Source organism: Rattus rattus, chromosome 7 (genome assembly GCF_011064425.1).
Source record: "Rattus rattus isolate New Zealand chromosome 7, Rrattus_CSIRO_v1, whole genome shotgun sequence".
Classification (NCBI taxonomy): Eukaryota; Metazoa; Chordata; class Mammalia; order Rodentia; family Muridae; genus Rattus; species Rattus rattus.
This window is the reverse complement of record NC_046160.1, coordinates 78,689,831-78,714,596: the sequence shown is the minus strand read 5'-3', so window position 1 is coordinate 78,714,596 and position 24,766 is coordinate 78,689,831. Positions and strand designations below refer to the sequence as shown.

At 36.2% G+C, this 24,766-nt stretch overlaps 1 protein-coding gene across 4 annotated transcripts in view; it reads right to left on the bottom strand.

Annotated features, from left to right (window-relative positions):
• Window positions 1-24,766, bottom strand: part of Togaram1 (TOG array regulator of axonemal microtubules 1) — a 62,985-nt gene that overhangs the window by 20,847 nt on the left and 17,372 nt on the right. For 2 of the 4 annotated variants that reach the window (XR_004388485.1, XM_032907830.1), the window contains exons 4-12: window positions 22,313-22,609; window positions 20,635-20,897; window positions 19,784-20,022; window positions 16,850-16,947; window positions 12,581-12,730; window positions 11,190-11,285; window positions 9,332-9,507; window positions 7,957-8,110; window positions 359-512 (exon numbers count right to left, since the gene is read on the bottom strand). Coding sequence is in view for 3 of the 4 variants with exons in the window: in XM_032907830.1 (XP_032763721.1) it covers window positions 359-512; window positions 7,957-8,110; window positions 9,332-9,507; window positions 11,190-11,285; window positions 12,581-12,730; window positions 16,850-16,947; window positions 19,784-20,022; window positions 20,635-20,897; window positions 22,313-22,609 (1,627 nt within the window). In the remaining variant the exon portion in view is untranslated. The remainder of the gene's footprint in view (window positions 1-358; window positions 513-7,956; window positions 8,111-9,331; window positions 9,508-11,189; window positions 11,286-12,580; window positions 12,731-16,849; window positions 16,948-19,783; window positions 20,023-20,634; window positions 20,898-22,312; window positions 22,610-24,766) is intronic. The other 2 variants (XM_032907831.1, XM_032907832.1) reach the window with 2 other exon arrangements.

The following is a 24,766-nucleotide window of genomic DNA, read 5'->3' as shown; positions in this document are numbered from 1 at the left end:
GTCTTGACATGCCCCAGCAGTCCTAGAACTCACTCTTTAGACCTGGCTGGCCTGGAACTCAGCAATCCAGATGTTCCTGCCTTCTAAGTGCTGGAATTAAAATCCTGATGTTGTAATTGTTTCTAAAATTGCTTGTTATACATTATATTTCAACTTAATTATGAGATGAACAGTCCAAGACCAAAGGTTTTACATAACATAATGGAGCTGAAATATGCCCTTATGACATATAAGTTAAAACATAATTGCTAATATATCTGGGCCAGAAGTAGCTATATTAATAAAGTCAAAAGACTCAGATGCCTAAGATAATCTTCAATGACACTATGAACAGAATTAGGAAGGGTTGCTAACTTACCAGTCCTCATCAGCTAAAAGCCGTAAGGCTTCTGTAAGTGCTATTTCTGGTTTAGAAAATGGCCGTAATTCTAATGAATCCATTATCTCTGGACTGTGAGTGACAGAAGACATTCTTTCTTTATATTGTGGAATGACTCCAGGAGATGGTTCATCTAAAACAAAACATTTACATAAAGGAAGTAAGCATATTAAACTATAGATGCTATATGAGTATTTTCTTAAATAACCTAATAGCATAAGTTTACTGTTAGACAAAAACATTGCAATAAGTCTATATCACATGTACTTAGAAGTGTATCTTTTATATTAATTTTCCATACAAAATAATAGCTGTATAAAGTACAGATCCAAGTTACAAGAAAACGTTGAAATACACCAGTTAGACTATTTGGGTGAGCAAGGCTGTTTGAAAAACTAAAACTGACACTGAGCAATCGAGTTGCAACCCTAACAAAATACTGAGTATATACACATTCAAAATTATTAATATATTCAATAAAATAAAAATGTTTCTAACACTGCTGAGCCACAAGCAGACCTAGGGTTTTTGTTGTTGTCATTGTTTTGGATTTGATTTTTTTGTTCAAAGATTTATTCATTTATTATATATAAGTACACTGTAGCTGTCTTCAGACACACCAGAAGAGGGCATCGGATCCCATTACAGATGGTTGTGAGCCACCATGTGGTTGCTGGGAATTGAACTCGGGACCTTTGGAAGAGCAGTCAGTGCTCTTAACCTCTGAACCATCTCTCCAGCCCTGGATTTGATTTTTAAGGACACATCTTGATACCAATCATGCTTGATCCATTATTTACTCTACACAGTGAACTCATTAAAGCAGCTCTTCCCAGAAAGAGAATTTCCACATCTCTTCAATGATTCTGAAGCCACACCATGCATCTGCACCACACTGTGACTGTGAGTAGCCTTTTCCAGATCTACTCCAGCTTCTGTCCCCATCCCAGTACAAACCATCTCTTGGGTTTGGGGATTTAGCTCAGTGGTAGAGCGCTTTGCCTAGGGGCGCAAGGCCCTAGGTTGGGTCCCCAGCTCCGGAAAAAAAAAAAAAAAAAAAAAAAACAAAAACCATCTCTTGTTGGTGGTGATTTTTGGCCTTAGACTTTGCTCTTAGGAGTTTGTCACTTTATCACTCAGATGGATGCAGGCTAAAAGCACAAAAGCAGTTTGACTGAGGCTGAGACAGCTAAAAACTATAAGAACAAAAGAAGAGGAGTAGACAACAGGAAATAGTAAAACTCTGCAGAAAACCATCAAATAGAAACATAAAGAATGATACAAAGAATCAATAAAACAAAAGCTGATTCTTTGAGAAAAATCAACAAGACAGATAAACCCCTAGCCAAACTAACTACAGGGCCCAGAAACAGTATCCAAATTAACAAAAATCATAAATGAAAAGGGAGACATAAAAACAGAAACTGAGTTAACTAAAAAAAAAATAATCAGACGCTTCTACAAAAGCCTATACTCAACAAAACTGGAAAATCTATATGAAATAGATGATTTTCTAGATGGACTCCAGATACCAAAGTTAAATCAGGATCAGATAAATCATCTAAACAGTCGCATAAAACCTAAAGAAATAGAACAAGTCAGTAAAAACCTCTCAACTGAAAAAAGGCAGGGGCCAGATGAAATTAGTCTACATTTCTATCAGACCTTCAAAGAAGAGCTAATACCAATAACTCCTCAAACTATTCCACAAAATAGAAACAGAAGGAATACCACTTAATTCATTCTATGAAGCCACAATTTTTCTGATACCCAAACCAACCAAAAACCCAACAAAAAAAGAGAACCCCAGACTAATTTCCCTTATGAATACTGATGCACAAATACGCGACAAAATTCTCACAAACAGAATCCAAGAACATCAAAATGATCATTCACCAGATCAAGTAGTTTTCATCCTAGAGATGCAAGGTTGGTTCAACACATGAAAATCCATTAATGTAATGCACTAGATAAACAAACTCAAAGAAAAAAAAAACACGATTATTTGGATGCTAAAAAAGCATTTTGACAAAATACAATGTTAAAAGCACTGGGGAGATCAGGAATTCAAAGTCCATACCTAAACATAGTAAAACCAATATACTGCAAACCAACAGCCAATATCAAATTAAATATAGAGATACTTGAAGCAATCCCACTAAAATTTGGGACAAGGATGCCCACTCTCCCCATATCTATTCAATATAGTACTCAAGTGCTAGTTAGTGCAAAAAGACAACTAAAGGAGATCAAGGGGATACAAACTGACAAAGAAGTCAAGGCATCACTATTTGCCTTGATATATGATTATATGAGATTATATGATAGTATACATGAGCAACCCCAAAAATTTCTACCAGAGAATTTTTACAGCTGACAACTCCAGCAAAGTGGCAGGATATAAAATTAACTCAAACAAATCAGTATCTCTCCTTTATTCAAATGATAAACTGGCTGAGAAAGAAATTAGGGAAACAACACCCTTCACAATAATATAAAATATCTTGGGGTAACTAATAAAACAAGTAAAAGACCTATATGACAAGAACTTCAAATCTCTCAAGAAAAAGAATTGAAGAAGACCTCAGAAAATGAAGAGATCTCCTATGCTCAAGGATTGGTAGAATTAACATAGTAAAAATGGCTTGTGCTGGGGTTGGAGAGATGGCTCAGCAGTTAAAAGCACTGGCTGCTCTTCCAGAGGTCCTGAGTTCAATTCCCAACAACCATATAGTGGCTCACAACCATTTGAATGGGGTCTGATGCCCTCTTCTGGTGTGTCTGAAGGCAGCTATAGTACATTCATATATACAAAATAAATAATTCTAAAAAAATGGCTAACCTATCAAAAGCAGTCTACAGATTCAATGCAATCCTCATCAAAATTCAATACAATTCTTCAAAGACATGGAAAGAGCACTTCTTGAACTCTTTGGCACAGAGGCAAGGGAGGCAGGTAGGAAATTTCCTAAACACAACTACAGTGGCTCAGGTTCTACGACCAAGAATTGATAAATGGGACCTCATGAAACTGAAAAGATACTGTACAGCAAAGGACATAGAATAAATCGGTATCCTACAAATTGGGAAAAAATCTTCAGTAACCCCATATCCAATAGAGGGCTAATATCCGAAATATATAAAGAACTCAAGAAGCTAACTTCCAAAAAACCGAAACAACTCAATCAAAAACTGGGGATAAAACTAAACCAAGAATTTACAACAGAGGGATCTGAAATGGCTGAGAAGCACTTAAAGAAGTGTTCAAAGTCCTTAGTCATCAGGGAAATGCAAATCAGAACAACCTAGAAATTCCACCTTACACCAGTCAAAATGGCTAAGATCAAAAACTCAGGTGACAGCAGATGCTGGCAAGGATGTGGAGAAAGAGGAACACTCCTCCATTGTTGGTGGGATTGCTAGCTGGTACAACCACTCTGGAAATCAATCTGGAGGTTCCTCAGAAAATTAGAAACAGACCTACCTGAAGACCCAGCTATATCACTCTTGAGCTTATACCCAAAAGATGCCCCACCATGTCATAGGGACACATGTTCCACTATGTTTATAGCGGCCTTATTTGTGATGGCCAGAAGCTGGAAACAACCCAGATGTCCCATAACAGAAGAATGGATACAGAAAATGTGGTTCATTTACACAATGGAATATTGCTCAGCTATTAAGACTGATGACACTATGAGTTTTACAGACAAATGGATGGAAGCATAAAATATCCTGAGTGAAGTAACTCAGACCCAAAAGTTCATGCATGTTATGTACTCACTAGTAAGTGGATATTAGCCAAAAAACACTACAGAATACCCAGGATACAGTACATAGAACACAAGAAGTTAACAAGCTTAAGGGCCCAAGTGAAGATGCCTCAATCCTACTTGGGAGGGAGAAGAAAGCAATCATAGGGCAGAGGGAGGGTGGGACCTGGCTGGGAGAGGAGACAGAGAGGGGGAAAAAGAGGAACATGATCAGGTACTGGGCAGGGGCTAGGGGAAACAAGACTGAAGCCCTGAGGGCCAGCATAAAGAATGGAAACAGGCAACCTCAGGAGGTGGGGGGGGAGGGAGACTCTCTAGAATTACCAGACACATGGGAGGTGAGGACTCAATTAGATGGAATGCCAACAGTGCAGAGAGGGAACCTGTAGAGTCCACCTCCAGTAGAAAGACAGGGCATTAAGTGGAGGGATGGGGTTGCCATCCCACAGTCAAAAACTCTGACCTAGAATTATTCCTGGGACAAAAGTGGGGGAAAGGAGGTCTAGTGATAGGCCCAAATTGGGATCCAGCTTAAGGGGAGACAACAAGGCATGAAACTATTACTGATGCTATAGTGTGCATATAGACAGGACCCTAGCATGGCTGCCCTTCCAGAGGCCCAACAAGCAGCTGAGTCAGATGTAGATACACTCAACCAATGGACAGAAGCTGATGACCCCTGGCATTGAATTAGGGAAAAGCTAGAAGTTGAGGAGGAGGGTGACCTCATAGGAAGACCAGCTGTCTTGACTGACCTAGACTCCTGAGATCTCTCAGACACTGAGAGCCACCAACCAAGAAGCATACACTAGCTGATATGAGGTCCCTGATACATACGCAGCAGAGGACTGCAGGGTCTGGCCTCAGTGAGAGAAGACGCACCTAACCCTCAAAGAGACTTGAGGCCTCAGGGAGTGGGAGGACTGGTGGGGTGAGGGTGGGGATGTGGGAACATCCTCTTCGAGACAGGGTGGGTGGATGGAAGAGGAATGGGATGAGGAACTGTTGGAGGGCAGACCAGAATAACAACTAGACTGTAAAAAAAAAAGGTTAAAGAGTGATAATAAAAAAAAAAAAGAACAAAGGGAATCAATGATCAATGTGGTCTAATTTCTAAAAACCGTGTGGATATATATTTATTTTACTATACAGCTATTAATTTAAAAATGAAGAACATTGATCTCTATAGAAATGATTATAGCAATGCAGACTTTTACTACTGACATATAATATTTTTATTAATTTATTCTTTGACAACTTTCTATATGTATATAAAATATTATGGTAACAGAATCCCTCCACACTCTATTAATATAGTATTAATGAAGTCCATGTGTAGCAATGGAAATGGTGCTTCATCCATAATCATTTATTTACCAGACATTTTCGAGGCACTATCTAAGATATTGGGAAAACATCTCTCAGTAATGCCCTGAGAGCATCACGTAAGACTATGTCTAAGTATTAGAAAGGGAGAAAAATCCAAACAAACAAAGAATGGGCTTTTGTGAGAAAAAAAAAAAAATCAACTGGTTCTCTTCATGTAGCAATTTTAAAAAAGAAATTATTAGGTTCTAGAAAATAATTATCATAAAAGATTATTAACCATGATATTGGTAAGGAAACCTTGAAATCACAAGAATAAGAACTTTCATTTGATGCTGTTCTCCATACATACATAGAAATCCTTCAAAATTGAAACTCTAAAGGTAAAGAATGTATTAGCCATATTTTACTGAGTTCTTTATTATAGACCTTGATCAATGTTTTACAGGTTCCTTTTTCTTTAGATTTAGTTTATCTGGTATATTACATGAGTCCATGTGGGTGTCTGTAGAAGCAAAGAAAAAAACGAAGATGGTTGGGGGCCGCTCAACATGTGTGCTGAGAAGTGGTACATCACATGGTAGGAAGATGATGTCAAACAAAAAAATAAACCCCACTTCAATTAGCTTTTCTGGTTCAGATCTACTTTTCATTACACACACACACACACACACACACACACACACACACCTAGCTTTGAAGTATTCCAATACCAGAAATAATTATATATAAACCAGGGAAACACAGGCTTAGAATCTCAGTATTTGGGAGGTAGAGACAGAATGATCTAGAGGACCTAGAGTCATCTGCGGCTACAGAGTGTGTTTAAGGCAAGCCAATGCTCCATAAAACCTTATCTTAAAAGCACTACCACTCAAGCTCCGGTGGGGGTAGCTCTAATCTTATACACATATGGGTCTACTAATAGGGCTTCATGGATTTCAAAGAAAAGGACATGCAGTTGTGTAATACCCAAGATCTATTCATGGTCTTAAAGACACCCAGGAGATGCCTCAGTCATTAAATACCCAACATATAAACATTATTTCTAGCCCTAGGATCCATGTAAAAAGATGGGCATGGCAACATGGGCCACTAATTTCAGCATCTAGAAGCAGAGAGGGAAGAATCACTGATGCTTATAGCCAGCAAGTCTGGTTGACTTGGTAAGCTCCAGGTTCAGTGAGAGACTCCAACTCAAAAAATAAAATTGAAGACTTAGATGCCAACCTATAGTAGGAGTCCATGAATACAAACAAGTGCACACACCCAAACATGGACACCCTCCCCCACCCAATCCCCACACACCGCCACACACAGCCACGCCCCAAGAAACATGGCACCTACTCTTGCCTATGTGTAGAACATAGTAGTGCTCTACAACAAACTGAACAGATGATCTAATAGTGACTTACATTTTTAAAAAATATTTATTTATATTATGTACATGAGTCCACTGTAGCTGTCTTCAGACGCACCAGAAGAGGGCATCGGATCCCATTACAGATGGTTGTGAGCCACCATGTGGTTGCTGGGATTGAACTCAGGACCTCTGAGAGCAGTCAGTGCTCTTAACCGCTGAGCCGTCTCTCCAACCCCTTGACTTACATTTTTTAATTACATTATTTGTATGTGTGTATTCCATGCTGCACTTATGAAGGGCAGGGGATTATTGTTAGGGTTAGTTGTCACCTTTTAATATGTGCTTCCTGGGATTCAAACGTAGGTTCAGGTTTGGCAACAAGTACTTTTACCCTATGAGCTAGCTCACCAGCCCTAGCTTGATTGTTCTGAACATGTTTTAACACAAAGTAACTTCACTATCTCAATTACCCTAACTATAATATTGGAATAGCATTTTTTAGTAAGAAAGGATTAATTCCAGTGAGTATAGAAGGAATTGTTGAGTCAATCTGAATCGAAAAACAATCCAACAGTTACATATGCTGAACTAAACTGAAGCCTGTTCCATGGTCTTAAAGCTAGGCAAGGGCAGAAGCAAACCTTAAGAAGCTGGGTGCAGGGCTGGAGAGATGGAGTTAAAGCACGGGACTGCTCTTCCAGAGGGAGTTCAAATGCAACCACATGGCTCATCTGTAATGGGGTCTAGTGCCCTCTTCAGTGTGCATGAAGACAGAGGATCATATACATAAAATAAATAAATCTTAAAAAAAAAAAAAAAAAAAAAAGCTGGGTGCAAGAGTACACATCCATAGCAGAGGATGACCATCAGGCATCCATGGGACCCTTGGTCCTGTGAAGGCTTGATGCCACATTGTAGGGGAATACCAAGGATGGGAGGAGGGAGTGGGTGGGTGGGTGGGTGGGGAAGCACCCTCACAGAAGCAGGAAAGGGGATAACATTTGAAATGTAAATACTTAAAATATCCAATTAAAAAAACAAAGAAGTTGGGTGCATCTCCTCTGTGGTGCTGTTGCAACCACCGTATTTTAACAAGCAATCATAAAACAACTTACTCTCAGATGTCATTTTCTCAGTTCCTGGATGTTTTATTCGTTCCCAGGGACTTGTCTCTTTCCGTTCACAATCTTTAGCATCAAAAAGTTCTTTTTCTTCCTTTCTCTTTTGTCTCATTTTGTCATAAGTAGATTTTGCAATAGAAACTTTAGTCTGCATGAAAAAGTTGAAATATGTAGAATTATTCAGGAAGCTTGACTTTTAAAATATTTTTTTCCTAGAAAAGTTGTGTGTATGTGCACAGGTACACAGGCATGGTGAGAAAGAGCAAGTGAACAGGAAAGAAATACATAAGCACATTAAATGACTATAGAAAACACACTGTACTCTCTGTTTTGAGACAGGATCTCATAGCCCATGTTGTCCTTTTCCTCTCCTTGCAGTCCTAACATTTTGATGTCAATGATTCTCTGGTCTCTTCTTCCTAACGTGCTAAGATTATAGGTACTCATTATTGATCCTGAACCAACTACATGGTTTTTAATCCTTATTTTAGAACATATTATACAGTACTAATATTCAATTAAATTCATGGTTAAGGTTATCAGTCTGTGTGTGTTTGAAAACACCCCATAAACTGTTGAACATATACACATGCACAACCATAAGTACAGCATAAAAACATTATATATTACAAATTTAAGGGATTAAAAGTCAGAAATTTCGTGGCTCACAACCATCTGTAATGAGATCGGATGCCCTCTTCTGGTGTGTCTGAAGACAGCTACAGTGTACATATATATATAATAAATCTTTAAATAAAAAAGTCAGGGGCTGGGATTTAGCTCAGCGGTAGAGCGCTTTTACCTAGGGAGCGCAGGCCCTGGGTTCGGTCCCCAGCTCCGAAAAAAAAAAAAAAAAAAAAAAAAAAAAGTCAGAAATTTCAATTAACTAAAATATTAAAAAGATGAATCAAGGGTCTGGGGAGACAGTTCTGTGTAGAGAGAGTATACTGTTCAAATTTGCTGAACATAAAAGTGTAGAACACAAATAGCACCAGGTATAGTGGTTATACTTCTAGTTCTTGTCACGGTAGGAGGAGGTGGAAACAGTAGAATTCCCAGAAAGCATGCAGCACCTAGCCTGGCTTATGCAGTGTGTCGATGGAGATGTTCCTTCAAACCAGGTGCAAGTTGTGGACCAACACACAAAGTTGTGTTCTGACTTACACACACACACACACACACACACACACACACACACACACACACACACACACACACGCAACACACAAATGCACGCAAACACATGCAGGAACAGGCACACAAGTTCAAAATAAAAATAAAGTTGTTAATTAAAAGAAGTTTATCACCCTATATCTTATATAAAGTACTTCTTGAGATATTTTAGTTAAAAATTAATAGATAACCATACATCTTTGTCATTTTCAACATCAAGATAGAGTGGAGTATTTTGCTGGACTGCTCTTCCATAAATCCCTGAAGGTGGTTCAATGCTTGGTTTCACTGAAAAGGTATCCTCATTTTCCACAGAGGATATCACTGGCTGGTTGCAAGTTGTTGGTGCTGAATTTGGATTTCCAAATACACCTACAATCAAACCATATCAAACAGCTATTGTTTATGTACTGGCACTCCAGATAACAAATTTCAATATTATGTATTTCATTTAAGAAACAAATATACATGTTAAATAACCATGAAATATACAAACAAATATCCCAATCAAACGAGATAGTGATTTCTGAAAATATAGGTGAAAAACACATATTTAAGTAAAGTTAATGGCAAGACTCATAGGAAGACTGCTGTGAACCATATATTTAAGATGATTTCTGGGCTGGAGAGATAGCTCAGTGGTTAAGAGCACTGACTGCTCTTCCAGAGGTCCTGAGTTCAATTCCACATGGCTCACAACCATCTTAAATGAGATCTGATGCCCTCTTCTGGTATGTCTGAAGATAGCTATAGTGTGCTTATATATAATAAATAAATCTTTTTTTTTTTTTTTCGGAGCTGGGGACCGAACCCAGGGCTTTGCGCTTGCTAGGCAAGTGCTCTACCACTGAGCTAATCCCCAACACCTAAATCTTTTTTAAAAATAAAGTTAACTTCGAGGTACAAAGCTTTGAACTGGGATTTGTTTAGATACACAAGGAAGAAAGGAAAACATAAATTCTGAAGTAGATACAGTTATATGGAAAGTTGGACCAAAAGAAAGAAAATAAAAAAACTATATCCAAAGTATAATGGTTTGAGTAAAAATGACCCCATAGGCTTGTAAATTGTAATCCTTGGTCACTAGGGAGGGGAGCAATTTGAAAAGATGGAACTATGGCCTTGTTGGAAGTGTGTCCCTGAGAGTGTGCACTGTGGTTGGTATCAAAGGCCCATGTCAAGTCCGGAGTCTTTCTCTTCCTGCTGCCTGTGGAGAAGATGTAGAGCTCTCAGACATTCTCTAGCACAGTGTCTATGTGCATGCTTGCCATGCTTTCCACCACATGATAATCGACTACACCTCTGAAACTCTAAACCAGTCCCAATTAAATGTTTTCCTTTATACGAGTTGCTGTGGTCACTGTGTCTGTTCAGAGGAACAGAACGCTGACAAAGACACAATAGAAATTGAAATTATAGACGATAAATCGTCAATAAGGACATTTCCAGAGACGCTGACTGAGATGCACCTTGAAGGTGAGTGGGCTGGGGTCCTATCCTGAACAGAAAGCAGGAACTAAGCTGTACATGAATGCTTATTGCTCTGCTCCTTTTTGCAAATGCAGTGTTACCAGCTACCCTGCTGCCATAAGATTTCCCTAGCACAATACACTATTCCCTTAAATCATGAGCTAAACTGAACTCCTTACCTCTTGTTTTTTGTAAGGTATCTGGTTAATCATGAGAAAAATAAGACAGCATTTATATTAAGAAAAAAAAATTTAAAGATACTTAATTATCCTACTTCAAGGTCCTTTTACATCTCTAAAATATATAACATGGAATCATTCTCATTTATTAGAAACAATAAATTTTATATTAAGTTATATTATTACAGAGATAAAGATTGCGATTTGACTTTAAAGCATAATAAAATTGTCATATTCCCTCAGAACTATGAAGTAGCCGACTACTTTTGAAAGTTACTAATGTGAACAACTCAAAATTTCACTCAAGGGCAGCATTCATGGTTAGTTCTTTAAATTTAATATGGATAAGATTTGTTTATGTGTAAAGAATGTATAAATTAATAGGATAAATAACTTTGAAAATACCTTTTCCAACAATTACTACTGAGTCTTCTGATAAGGTATTTGTAGCTGTGAAGTCAAAACTAGAAATCTGCTGTAAATTTGATGACCTTGTAAATCCTAAAACAAAGAAAAAGGAAGAAAAAAGGGGAGAGCAAAAAGACACATTTAAAAATACTACAGTATATTTTAGGATATGTGTCCTTTTAAAATTGAAAATTTATTTCATAAAAAATACAGATGAATTAACTCAATGAATATTTAAAATCAGAATACTCACTATACATTAGCTACCACAGAGAACAACAATAAAACCCTCCTTCCCTCAAGGAGTTTACCCAGGCCAGGGCTGAAGATGAGAGAAACATACAATCATATAGTTGTAGAGTGACCATCAGAAAGCTAAGAAATGACAGTGGAGGAAACAGCTCATACCAAAAAGAGATGAGGCCAATCTCAAGAAAACTGCACTCTTCTACGCTGCTCAAATTGGGTTATTTCCCCAATTTACTAAAGGTAAATACACAGCCTAACATTCTTGACTACCTCTCCATCTGTGATTTCAAATGATTAGAAATAATGAAGTACAAAAGTACCCCTCCCCCTTTTCCTTTGTGTCATTTTTTTGAGGCAGAGTCTTGTTATGTAGCCAGGGTAGCCTCAAATGCACAAACATCTTGCTGCTACCTCCTGAGTCTTGAGACTACAGGTATGCACCACTATGTCTAGTTAAAATGTTCATCTTATCAGCTCCACACTTGTCACATGCTCCCCACTGCCCAAAAGTCAGCTCTTTAGTTATGAAACTCACAATGTACACCTGGCTGGCCTTAAACTCAGGGTAACCCTCCAGCCACAAGCTCCCGAATACTGAGAGTACAAGAAGGAACGACTACCTGGCTAAAGAAATTGCTTTAAATGCAGCTGGCATAGAAGAACTTAGGAAATGGACAAAGCACTCACCTACAGTACTGATCATTATTGCAATTTTAAAATATAATAGTTACAATGGCTAGTGGCAACAGAGAATTCTGCCTAGCAACTGCCACATCTTGGGTCCACGGTTACCACCTACATAAACAAGTTACTCATGACTTTCTTACTGTATCTGAGTGATGAAAATGCTTATAAAAAAGCTGTTGGTATGTATATACCTGTACATGTTCTTGGGGTGAAGCCCAGTATGGATTCTTAGTTTTAACTAATTTTTACTTCTTTGCATTGGCTCCTTTAGACAAGAGCATAGACCATAAACCTAAAAAGTTATTTAAGAAATAACCTATCAGTAGAATGGTAAATTAAAAACCTTAAAAGTTAAGAATTCTTCGTATTATTTTTTTCTTGGTATGCTTAGAGAAGATTCTGACTTAGATATATTGAATATTTAAAGTATAATTTGCATAAAATTTACAAACCTTTTGTATGCTTATGTCTTGGATGTTCCTTATTTTGTATTTTTAAAGCACTAGGTAAAATGTCATGTGACCTATCCTCTTCACAATCACCACATCCAAACCCATAGTTCATACGTTGACCAATTATGCTTACACTGGATGTAGTTATCCCTATAAAATAAAATAATATTTATTTAAATAATTTGGTAATATTTACAATAGGTATATATCTCTCCTCTAAATCTATTTTGCTAAATACCTTTTTAAAAACATCAGCTGTATTAGAAATTACGTTAGTAATTTTTATAGTTTTACTATATTTTAAGCTATGTAACTTTCAATGAATAAAAATATAATGTTTAAAAGAGTTAATTAAATTATTATATGTTAAACTTGATGTAGTGGTGCATACCTGTAATACTAACATTCAAAAACTAGAGATAGGGTCACAAGTCTGGGGTCAGCCTAGGCTACATAAAAAGTTCAATGACAAGTAGGGCTTCAAAAAATGATTAAATAAATAACATCCTTAAATTTTCACAAAAATAAAAAAAAAATTCAAATGTTATATCAATGGCTCATTTTATACAAAAAAAAAAAAAAAAAAAAAAAGATAAAAGAAACAATTCCAAATGTTAAAACAGAGGGATAAGGGAGACTATGTTCTTTATTCCTTTCTCTTGTGCTCCCATGTGATGAGTGTACACTGGTCTGGCTAATGACACAGACACGTCACATGACTAAGAGCTCTGTACCTGCAGTCATGTTCAATAGATGGTAGATTTCTGCCCTGAAAATTAACTGCTGAGAGATCCTGGTAAGCCATTTAATGTGTCATGTGGAAGAAAAATTGGAAGAAGAGTAAAACTTTCCCCAGAACTGTCACATGAGTTAACGCAGGAAACTGAATGCTAGACACAGTGACATGTGCTTTAAAAGGGTCTAGAGCTTGGGATGCTGAAACAGGACAGCATGTTTGAGTTTGAGGCTAGCATGGGCTATATACAAAAAGCTTAAGGCTAGCCTGGTCTACACAATGAGGTATTGTTTTATATATCCCCTCTCCCTGGGGGGAGGGGGGGCAGCAAAAACACATAAAGAACTTAGTGTACTGCCTAGCATACTGCAAATACTCAAATAATATAATATCTCTAAAAAAGATAAAATATAACACTATTGTATACATCCCTTTAACAAGTAGCAAAAAATTTAACAAGTAGCAAAGAATTTACTACTTGTTAAATATTTGAATGTTTAAATCTACATTTGCATGTTTAAATTGTCTATACCACACTAATACTTTACCACTACTGGAGCTATAAAATGTTTTACTAAATAAAAATTCCTATTCAGTATTTTTGCATCCCTTACCATTTTTATACATAGCTCCAATATAAAACAGCAAGCAATAATATACTTCATGTTTAAATAATGCAATACTTGGGGCTGAAGAGCTGGCTCAACCGTTAATAGCACTGAGAGGTTTTCCAAAAAAGACCCTGATTCAATTCCCAGCAACCACACGGCCCCTGACAATTGTTTATATAACTCTAGTTCCAGGGCATCTGACACATTCACACAGACTTACATGCAGGCAAAACACCAGTACGCAAAAAGTAAAAATAAATCATTAGTAATGTAATACTTTAATGAAAACAAAATAGCTGAAAAGTGCTGGCTATTGGAAGCTGAGCTAGGAAGAACAGGAGATAAAAGGTTTCAGCTAAGTTTACAACTTACTTAACACAACTACTTACACAAACATGGCCCTAGGTTAGATCCCCAGTACCACACAAGACTGGCATGGGCACTACTAATATCTGGCAATAATGGTATGTGAAAGTACTTTAGGAAATTCAGTATTAGTTACAGTAATAGATAAAATATACGAGGAAACATTCCCTGGAAACACTGCAGTGAGGTATGCTGTCTTTATCATCTTTATACCACTTCTGGATTTAACTTCACAAATCTCTATTTTGATCAGTATTTTTTTCATGTTTTACAATAAATAAAAGTACTTTTGTAGGAATCACTTACTTACTGATAACAAAGCAAACTCAAATGAAAATGATCCTAAATATTATCAACTTAATAGTTTGACAACTGTTAAATTTATCAAGGATATCTTACAGTAAACCCAGTAACAATAGTGGTTCTAAAGTTTGTCACTAGAAATCCCCAAGAGTTGAGAAGAGTAGCAATTTCTCATCATAAACATATTGTTTAGTAGGTATAAGGTGTGGCCTCAGAATCTATTCATGTGCAAAAATGAAGTGTGTATGGAAATTAACAAATATTTGTTAATTTTGGAAAAATACAACATATTATACATAGAGGTAGATGTTATTATAATCAATCACTGATTGATATAAATACCACCTAAGTTCTCAAAAGTAGGAGCAGAAAGGAACTCAAATCTAGGCTTTAAATAAGTCACTTTTCTAATCCTAAAGTAAACTTCCTGAAGAGTTCCTTTTATAACTAGATTCAATCTAGGAATCAGCTGCCTCTTCAACCCTGCACAAATGTATTTAAAATTATAAATAATGTTAGAAATGCTCAGTAGTAAAAAAGGATTAGAGAATTTAAGATTTTTCATGTCCCTTCCTGTGGTGATATATACTAGTGAAAGCCATCAGGTACTTTATATGTGCTATATGCTTAAGGCTTCATTACTCTTCTCCAGCTCTTTCTGATTAGATTGAGAAACAAGGTTGCAGAGTGGTTAATTTGTACAGGGTGTGACTATTATTATATATTAATTTGGAATTATAGTGGTGTTCTTTAATACACTAAAGCTAGTAAATAGTGACTCTGCATGTTGAGTATATGTCTCGATGTTGAATATTAGCTTTTGCAAGCCAGAAAGCCAAGCACACTCATTTAAGTCAAGTATTCAAGATTAGGTCAGGCACTTGGCAGTTAACTGAGGAATACAATCATTGGAAACCAAGAATCTGAGAGTTGCCTGGACTCAGTGGCACATGCTTATAACCTCAGCATTCAGGAGGCTAAGGAACAGGTACTGTCAGTTCCTGTTAGTGTTACACAGAGACTACATGAAAATAATAATTCTAAAAAGAATTTGAGAGTTAAAGAAAAAATATATAAATGCAGTAGCATAAATGAGCATGTGGCTCAGTGGTAAAGGACTTGCCTAGTATGTACATGACCACACAAGAGAACCAAACATACATGCAAAAATCTTATTTGCAATACAACATTATAAAACATATAACCAAAAAACCAAAAAAGGTTGGTTATCAGTACTGTCTGTGAAACAGAGAAAGCAACTGAGCCAGGTGTGGGATGGGTATACATTTCAACCACAAGAAATGTGTATAAATGCTAAAGGATAGAAAGTGGACCAAATGTGCTCTGAGTCTACCTGGTCTGAATGACTGAGTCAAGTGATCTGATAGGAAGAAAGGAAAAAGAGTAAAAATGAACTGGGAAAGGTCAGCAGGAATCAGATCGTTGAACAATCAACAATATAGTTTACAAGGAAATGGACTATGAGTGGAACAGCCTGAAACTGTGCAGTTGAGCAGGCTAGCTAGGTAAGGAATAGGAATTGTGAAAGAAAGCTGTGGAGGTGGGATTAAAAATGATAAAACTAAAACATGTCTAAAAACAGAAAGTTAATTATCTTATAAATAAATAATCATATACAGGTAATTATAAATCACCTCTAAAATTGCTAGTAGTTTTTACATGAAATCATATAAAAGTATAGCCCAGTTTGGTATAATTTAACCATGATTCAATATAGTTTTACTAATCATCAAGAAGTCATATCCAGGTTCAACTTTTAACAGAGTATAAATATTTTTCAAAATGATTACTAATTTCTAAAGGTATTTTATGAGAAGTGATAATCTCAGGTTCAGAAAACTGTAATATAAGCATACAAACATATTTACTAGTCCATGTACATGTTAACAAATAATAGTTACCTATTATCAGCTAGTAGTAACTAGGTGAATATATCTATTGTCATCTGAAATACCTGGTATTCTTGAATTATGTTATATAATAGAAGGAGGAAGAGAGCTCTCAAAATGCTGACAGTCAGGTCTCAATGCACACTGATTAAACAAAATATCTCATGAAGGAATCTGGCGTATCAAGACCAATGACTGGGTCAAGTAAATATTTTTTTCCCAATCAAAGTTATGATTAGTTACAAACTATTAAGTACAAAAACTAAATCTAAAATACTATCTTTTTTTATATTATAAAACAATCATATTCTTTATAAAGCATATTCACAAAAACATAGAATACCTGCACTGGAACTCTGTTCAGCAGCAGAGGAGATCTTCTTTGCAGAAGAAAGTCTTGTTGAACAGGGTTTTGATCCAAATGTTGGAAATATGTCTGACCTAATGAAACAAAGTAATTTCAATAAACATTTACAATTCAGAACTGTGCAACATTCCAACACTCATATCACTTATTGTATATTCTTTTCCTTAACTCATTAGGGTTCTAGGTAAACATGAAAACAAGAATGAAAAGATATGGCTAAAAAGATGTGTTGTTTGTATAGAGTCACTTGGTTTGACTTTAACACTAAGTCTCACTATGTACTCTTGGCTGTCCTTCAATTCACTATCAAGGCTCACAGAGATTCGTTTGCTTCTGTCTCCCAAACAAAACAGGATTAAACTTGTATATGACCATGCCTGGACCAGCTAAGTACTTTTTACTGCCTGAAGCATAAAGTAAGCAGATCATCTCCTAAATTACTATACACATGTAATCTACCATTATAAGGAGAGAAATAGAGACTGGACTGTATTATGAACAATACAAAAACTGAGTTTTGTAAATGCCATTTTCTTAAAACTTTTCTTTGCTCTACCATTCACATATTATGAAGGCCCAAGGGCCTTGCTTAACAAAGAAAGTACACCTTCATCATTAAATAATATTAAATCTGGAAAGGAAAGAAATCTAGTAAATGTTATAATACGATGAGTGACAGACATTTCACAAAGCAACACAATTTACTAACTAGTTACCACATATATTTTCCATTGGTCCTATTACGAAATCAAATTAAGTAATTAAAATTTTAATATTTATTTTGTGTCCACAAATGTATGTATATATGTGTGAGTGCATTTGTGCAACAGTGTATATGTGGTGGTCAGAAACTGTTTCTTTCCTTCCACTATGTGGGTGATGTTAAGCACCATTACCTGGAGAGTAAGGCATCTCAATGGCTTATATTGAAGCTTTTGAAAGAGCCATTTCTCTAGACTACTGGAAATGTAAAATCATACTGAGTATGTTTTAGCTGGATGAAAGAAAAATCTTCATTCTAAAAGTATAGTTTTCAACCCTGTTTCTCTTTCAACTCACTGAGAGATGACTTATCTCAGGAGATAGTGATGTTCTTTGCTCATGATCCTTGAGGCAAGATACTAGTTGGTTAAGAATAATTATTCTATACTCAGGAAGCTGAGGCAGGAGAATTCCAAGAGTAAAGCCATCCTAGACTATATAGCAGCCTAGACAACTTGGCAAAACCATTAAAACAAATAAAACAAAACAAAACCCTGAACCATAAAAGGGCTGCAGTTGTCGTCAGGGGATTCCATGCTTTTCTCGAGCAGCTGCAAGCCCCTGTTCGATTCCCAGGATCATCCACATCCCCCAAATGACTGTATTCCAAAGCTGTGAAACTCAAAATGTAAAAATCATAACTTCATTAAAGGTAATGAGGTCAATCTTATCTAAAAGAGTTCAACATTTGAAGAAAATAACTGAGACATACTTCTACATGTTAGAAATATAAAATGAACTTCTCTTCCCAATTGGTTTGAAATTTAACATTATGTTGCAACTGTAAGAGTTACAACACAAAATTTCATCTTCTTAGAGTACTAAGGAAGGACATTGGTCTAAAAGAGTCTAAAAATGACATGTTTAATGCTCATTATAAGTTGTTACTTTGTTAAAGTCATTCTAGATACATTATATAAATATATTCCAATATTCTATGTAGGAACAGTGAAGGAATTTCCAGGAATAAAAGGTTTCTGAGTATAAGTTATGATTTAAGTTAAAAATGTGAAGGAGAAAACTATAGGATAAGACAAATTTCTAAAATTAAACATAAAAATTCTGTTAAATTCTATATTGCTGATATTTTGGCAGTCTCTACTTATTTGGGAGAGGTTTATCAAATTGAAGACAATCTTAAGTAATTCTGATAGCTGTATATTACAAAGTCAAATGAAAACAAAAGACTGACATCAAATTTTAGCAAGAAGGAGCAACAGTCATAACTTTCACATTACCAATAGGAGTATAAAATTACATTATCACTAGAATAAACTATTTAGTAACTGTTTAAATATACATCTATCTACCCACGTCATGGCATTTCTACTATTGACTTTCGGTCCCAAACAAAGGGAGAAGTACTTCAAATGAAGTATTCTGTGACTATGAAGTCACAGAAATGCCCAGAATCCGGGGTGAGGTCACTTTTTCAGAGCAGAGGTTTTCTGGGAATGTAGGTATAAGGTAGCCAGGACTTGAATCTCAGAACTGTTAATGCAGGCAGGCCAAATCCTCACTGGGCTAAATGAGCTACAAGCATGGAGACTGAAGCTTTATAAGATAATGGAAATAAACTATAAACAACAGTGGGTCAACAGCTGTGCAGAGCCTACCCATAACCTAGAGTGAACTTGTGCTGACCTAAAAATAAAAATAAGTCAACTGGAAAAAAAGCAAATGACCCAGAAAATAGCTAAGGAACAAAGAATATCAGAATAAATCTTAGGGAAACAACTGGAGCATTTGATACAAGGCCCATAATAACAAGGTTACAGTTACGGTCACATTCTCTTTCTATCCCTACTCCACTAAAAGTAAGCAAGGTGCCAGTGGTAAAATTCTACACTGTGCTTTAAAGGTATTAAACTGTTTAAGGGTTCTAAACTGCTTGGTTTTGTTTGAAATGTGGTATATGTAGCCCTAGCTAGCCTGGAGTTTGTTATAAAGACCAGTCTAAACTCAAGCTCACAGAGATCTACATGCCTCTGCCTCCCCAGTACTAGGATTAAAGGCATATGCCACTACATCCAGTATATTTAAACATTTTAAGAAAAATTAAATAGCTTTACTTCTTTCCTAGATACAATGTTAGATGTCTAGATCACAAATTATTGGTGAATATCAACATGTCGGAAAATAAAATACATTATTCTCTTCCCCTGGGGAGTCGTAGAAAGAGAAGAGGTCAATGATTCTTGGCTATAAACTCCACTTTCACTGTAAGAGCTGATGTTTGGAGAGGAGGATCGGGATGGGGAGTCAATGGTCAGCTCAAGCTTCATGGCAGAGTCGGGACTGTCGACATCAGAGGTACTGCTGCTGCCACTCAGTTTGGCTCTTTTCTTAGCTGCACTATTACGAAGGGACCTAAGAGAGCTCTGCATCTAAGAAAAAGAAAAAGGAAACAACTCATAAGATCAATTCTTATATGTGTAAGAGCTATCCTTAGATTTTTGAACTTCATTAATTAGCCAACCCTCCATCTAGTACAAACAAAATAGAAGAAGAAGAAAAGCCAGATTTCATTGCCTGGGTTAATTCATAAACAACCTATAAGGCTGTGAATTGCTATGAAGACAGTGTTCCACTATTATTAACCATGACACTTTTTGGCAAAAGGCAAAAGATTGAATATGTTGTATGGATGCAATTAATACTCAATCAGTGACTCTGAAATCACAGATTCCAAGTAAAAGAAGCTAGTCGGCTACTCCAGCTCTCCAGATTCTAGAGAGGGTAAAAGGATTAAGCCCCTTCATAGAATGGGACATTTACATAAAACCTGCAAGGGCTACACTTCAAAGTAATGGGTCAACATACGGAACTTCTAAAGTGAGCTACAGGTGACTTACACTGCCAGCCCCAAACATGAATTACTTTTTATAAAGAAGAAAAAAACCGTTACGGTATTAAAAGTAATACTTTTCCCATTGTGTGCTGACTATATTACAAAATATAAAAGTTTTTTAATGATTAAATATGATAACGGTTCTCACCTCTTCCTGATCCAAATCTTTATCTCTGAAATTCAATTCTGAAAGATCAATTGTAAGATTATCTTTTTCACTTTTCCAAATACCATCAGGCTGCTTCTTTATGTGTCCCACTGTGCTTAAGTCAGCTTTATCAGGCAAAAGGCTTATTCCCCTTGGTATGGGAGGGACAGGTTTTGTCCCATTTAGGCCTCTTCGGGAAGAAGGTGATCTCACCAAGGAAGGTATAAGTTGAACTGGAGTAGTTTTTTCTTGAAAATTTTCTCCTGCATACAAAACATATATATTTTGTTTTCTCTTATTTTCACGGGAAGTATGTTTGAGTCATAAGTATTTAGAATGCAGTTATTTTAAATTAAGGAATATATTATCTTATATTAAAGACTATATTAGAAAGATGAAATAAAAGCATCACTATTCAAACAAAAAATAAGTGTATGAAATCCTTCAAATTATATAAATACTATATATTAAGCTACATTTGGAGTTATAACTAATATTTGTTAATGGTAAAGTCCAAAATAAGCCAGAAAGTTAACACATTTGGTCTCATTTAATTATACAAACAGTATTTAAGTGACTGGTATATGTTAAGCAGCATTGGAAACTGGGAAGAACAAGCTAGCTCTCTCTCTCTCTCTCTCTCTCTCTCTCTCTCTCTCTCTCTCTCTCTCTCTTGAGATTTTAGGGATCAAACTCAACACTTCACATATATTAAGAGCAAGAGCTCTACCAATATGTTACACCCACAGACCAAAATCTGTCTCTTTAATATGATATTTGATCTTATATGGAGAACAAACAAATTAATAGAAAGGTATGAAGGGTCAGTGTGAAGAGAATATTGTGATATAATTAATAGGCTGAGTAGAAAATCATTGAGCTTATGGTTATAAAGTGAACTCTAGGTTTGTGAGTAACTTAAAAGCAGACCAACGTAGCTCAGAGGCTGAGGATAGAAAGGCATTTAGGATATAGGGAATGCCTTTAAATAGAGTTTATTTGGAAACTGGATTTGTCTAAATGAATTTACCTGCTAATGCCATGATTATGGCATAAGATATTATTATTATAATTGATTTGTTTCTGTGCTTTCAAGACAGGGTTTCTCTGTGTAGCAGAAACTTAGCTGTTCTGGACTTACTCTGTAGACCAGGCAGGCCTGAAACTCAGAGATATGCCTGCCTCTACCTTCCAAATGCTGGGATTAAAGACATGTGTCATCATGCCCAGCAAGGTGTAAGATATTATGAGAGAATATTTTAGTTAGTAACAAGAGAAAATTCTTTACAATCTTTTTTTAGCAAATAATAAACATTTAATGAATGTCAAATACATGAATAGGTATAGGTATCATAGTAAAATATGAAGGATTTTTATATTTTCAATGTGAAAAACTTGCAACATGTTCTTTTATACTACAAAACTGTTACTTTTCTAGTTCTAAAAAAAATCTTAAAGTGGCAATATAAGTAAAGAAATGGCCATTTCAAATCAATTTTTTACTGTTTATTTGCTCTATTAAGTATATTATATACTGCCTAAATATTTATTTGTAGGCCAGAGGAAAAACATAATTAGCCAGGTTTTAAAATTTAATAATGTTATATATTAACCTCAAAGCATTAATTAAAACATAAATAAACTTGAGTAAAACACTGATCTTTACCATTGCTCCTACCTGTAGGGTCGGATGATTTCTGGTTGGCAAGCTTTTTCTGTGGACTTGGCTTTGATAGTCCTTCGAAGCTCTTAAGAGGCCAAGAGTTGGAGAAACTAATGGAATTATCCTGAGACTTCTTTGGAGATACAGAAAGAGGAGATGCGTGCTTTGGACTAGTTCGAGGTGATGAGAGAGGATAGGATGGAAGGATAAAAGGTCCTGGGCTTGCATTTGAACCAGAGTATGAAGAAGTTCGTTCTGATTGACTACCAAATGTTTGCTGTGACTTACTGCCAAAATTAAGGCTAGCACATACTGTAACAAAACAAAGAGTGTATGTTATTTACATGCACACATCCATCATCTCAGAGTTCAAAGGCTTTTTCCCTTTCACATTTAGATTCCCCCATACAACATTTCTATTTTGGGATGGTGTTGGCAAAAGCCTTGAGAAAAACACTTCACATCTTCATATCCAAAGCTTTCTTAGCCTACTGAAATTTTCTACTACATTAGTAGTTATTTTCTTCTTGTAATTTTATAAAATTGTATATATACAAGCATATATATGCATTTATATCAAATATATATTCAAAAAGAATATTTTTAGTGACTTATTTTAATTTTGGTGGACATATTTCCATATCAACATATTTATTTTTTGAGCATATGTCTATCGTACCTTTCCCACATTTTCTTTTCTCTCCAACTTAAATGTGTGTTGCATTTAGTAAAGAGTCTTTCACATGTTAAGCAAATTATCAACCATGGAGCTGTATCCCTCTCATTAGCATCCCCCAACCCAACGCACACACATTATGCAGCATTTCAGAGGAAGAACCCATCTGATTGCATTTCTTTATATACTTAGTCCATGCAAATGCATGTGGAGAACAGAAGTTTAAGTCAGTTGTGGTCCTTAACTGCTTGCTCTCCACTTTATTTTTGAACTAGGATGAAGCACTCTGAAAGCAACAGGCTGTACTAAACAGAAGAATCACCCTCTGTCTTGCCAATACTGGCATTACAGGGCACACTCCTGTGTCTGGAATTTATACAGGTGCTAGAGATTGAGATTAAAGGTACACATGCTTACACGACAAATAACAACTGAGCCATCTTTCCAGTCCCATCACTATAATCCAAATGGTAAGTTTTTCCTATTTATGTTGGTGGTAATTATTGGTAAGTTTGATTTAATTCTATGATCTTATCTTTGTTTCTGCATTACTTTTGTCCTAGTTTTTGTTTCTGTTGGTTGGGAAGCGCCTTCAAACTTACTGCGTAGCCTATGCTGGACTTGAACTTCTTACTCCAAAATTCTACCTTGTTTTTTTTTTTTTAAATAATGGTTCTTGGGTGAAACCCAGAGCCTGTGTTCTAGGCAAGCAGGGTTGTACTAAGCTACCATAAGAGTCAGACCAATTCTACTACTATTTGTTTATATCATCCTCTTACACCTCTCTCTACATTTTTTCCTTTTGAAATAGGCTCTTGTGGGAAAACTCTGCTAATAAGGTCAACATCTACCTCAAAGCTTGGCTCAATATGAACTGGCAGGGTTTCTCCTCTCACCTTGTCAGAAGCATTCTAACCCTCCACACCCCTCTACCTGAGAATCTGTAGATTAGAGGATCAATTTCCTTTCTCCTGATAAGAACCCATTTAGCTAGCACCTGAGATTCTTGAAATGCTTTCCCATGGTAATGAGGCATCTCAGTACCCTAATTCCTCAGCCAATGACCTTTGCTCATCCTGGATGTTCCTACCCTCAGATCCCCAAAACTTTATAAGCCTTGAATCACCCAAAGTAAAGTTGCCTCCTGTTAGCCAGACCCAGTGTGGTATTCTCTATAGGTATACACTCAGGGCTTCTGAAGCCTCTGCCCCTGTTGCTCACGTGAGCATTGTCAGTCAAGGGTCCATGGGGGTGGAAAGAACCATAAGGTCTCACCCTGTATTGCCAGTTGACCCAGACTTTATTTTTATGTCATGGTAATTTTCCTGCCCTGTCCCAAGTGCTGGGATCACAGGCATAAGTTACCATGTCCAGCTTATCTGAAACAACCTGGCAGGAAGTTATTTAGTTCCTAAGAATACAATAAATTCTATGTAGCTTTAATTTAAATAAATGCACGTTCATAGTACTATTTAATTAATGTTACTTTCTTTTTTTTTCCCCCGGAGCTGAGGACTGAACCCAGGGCCTTGCGCTTGCTGATAAATCCCCAACCCTTAATGTTACTTTCAATTCATGTTAGCCTTTATCATAAGTTTGGTCATATTTAAATCAAGATTAAAAAGTAACATTTTAGAATAATTATAAAAAATCTTAATATCATTAAATTCTAACAAGTTTTCATTATGGTCAAACTAGTGTGTGAGTTAGTGTCATAATGATGCTGGTGTAACATTATAGATAACATTATAAGTGTTACTTATAATATGTAACATAAATAATGTTGCTTTGTA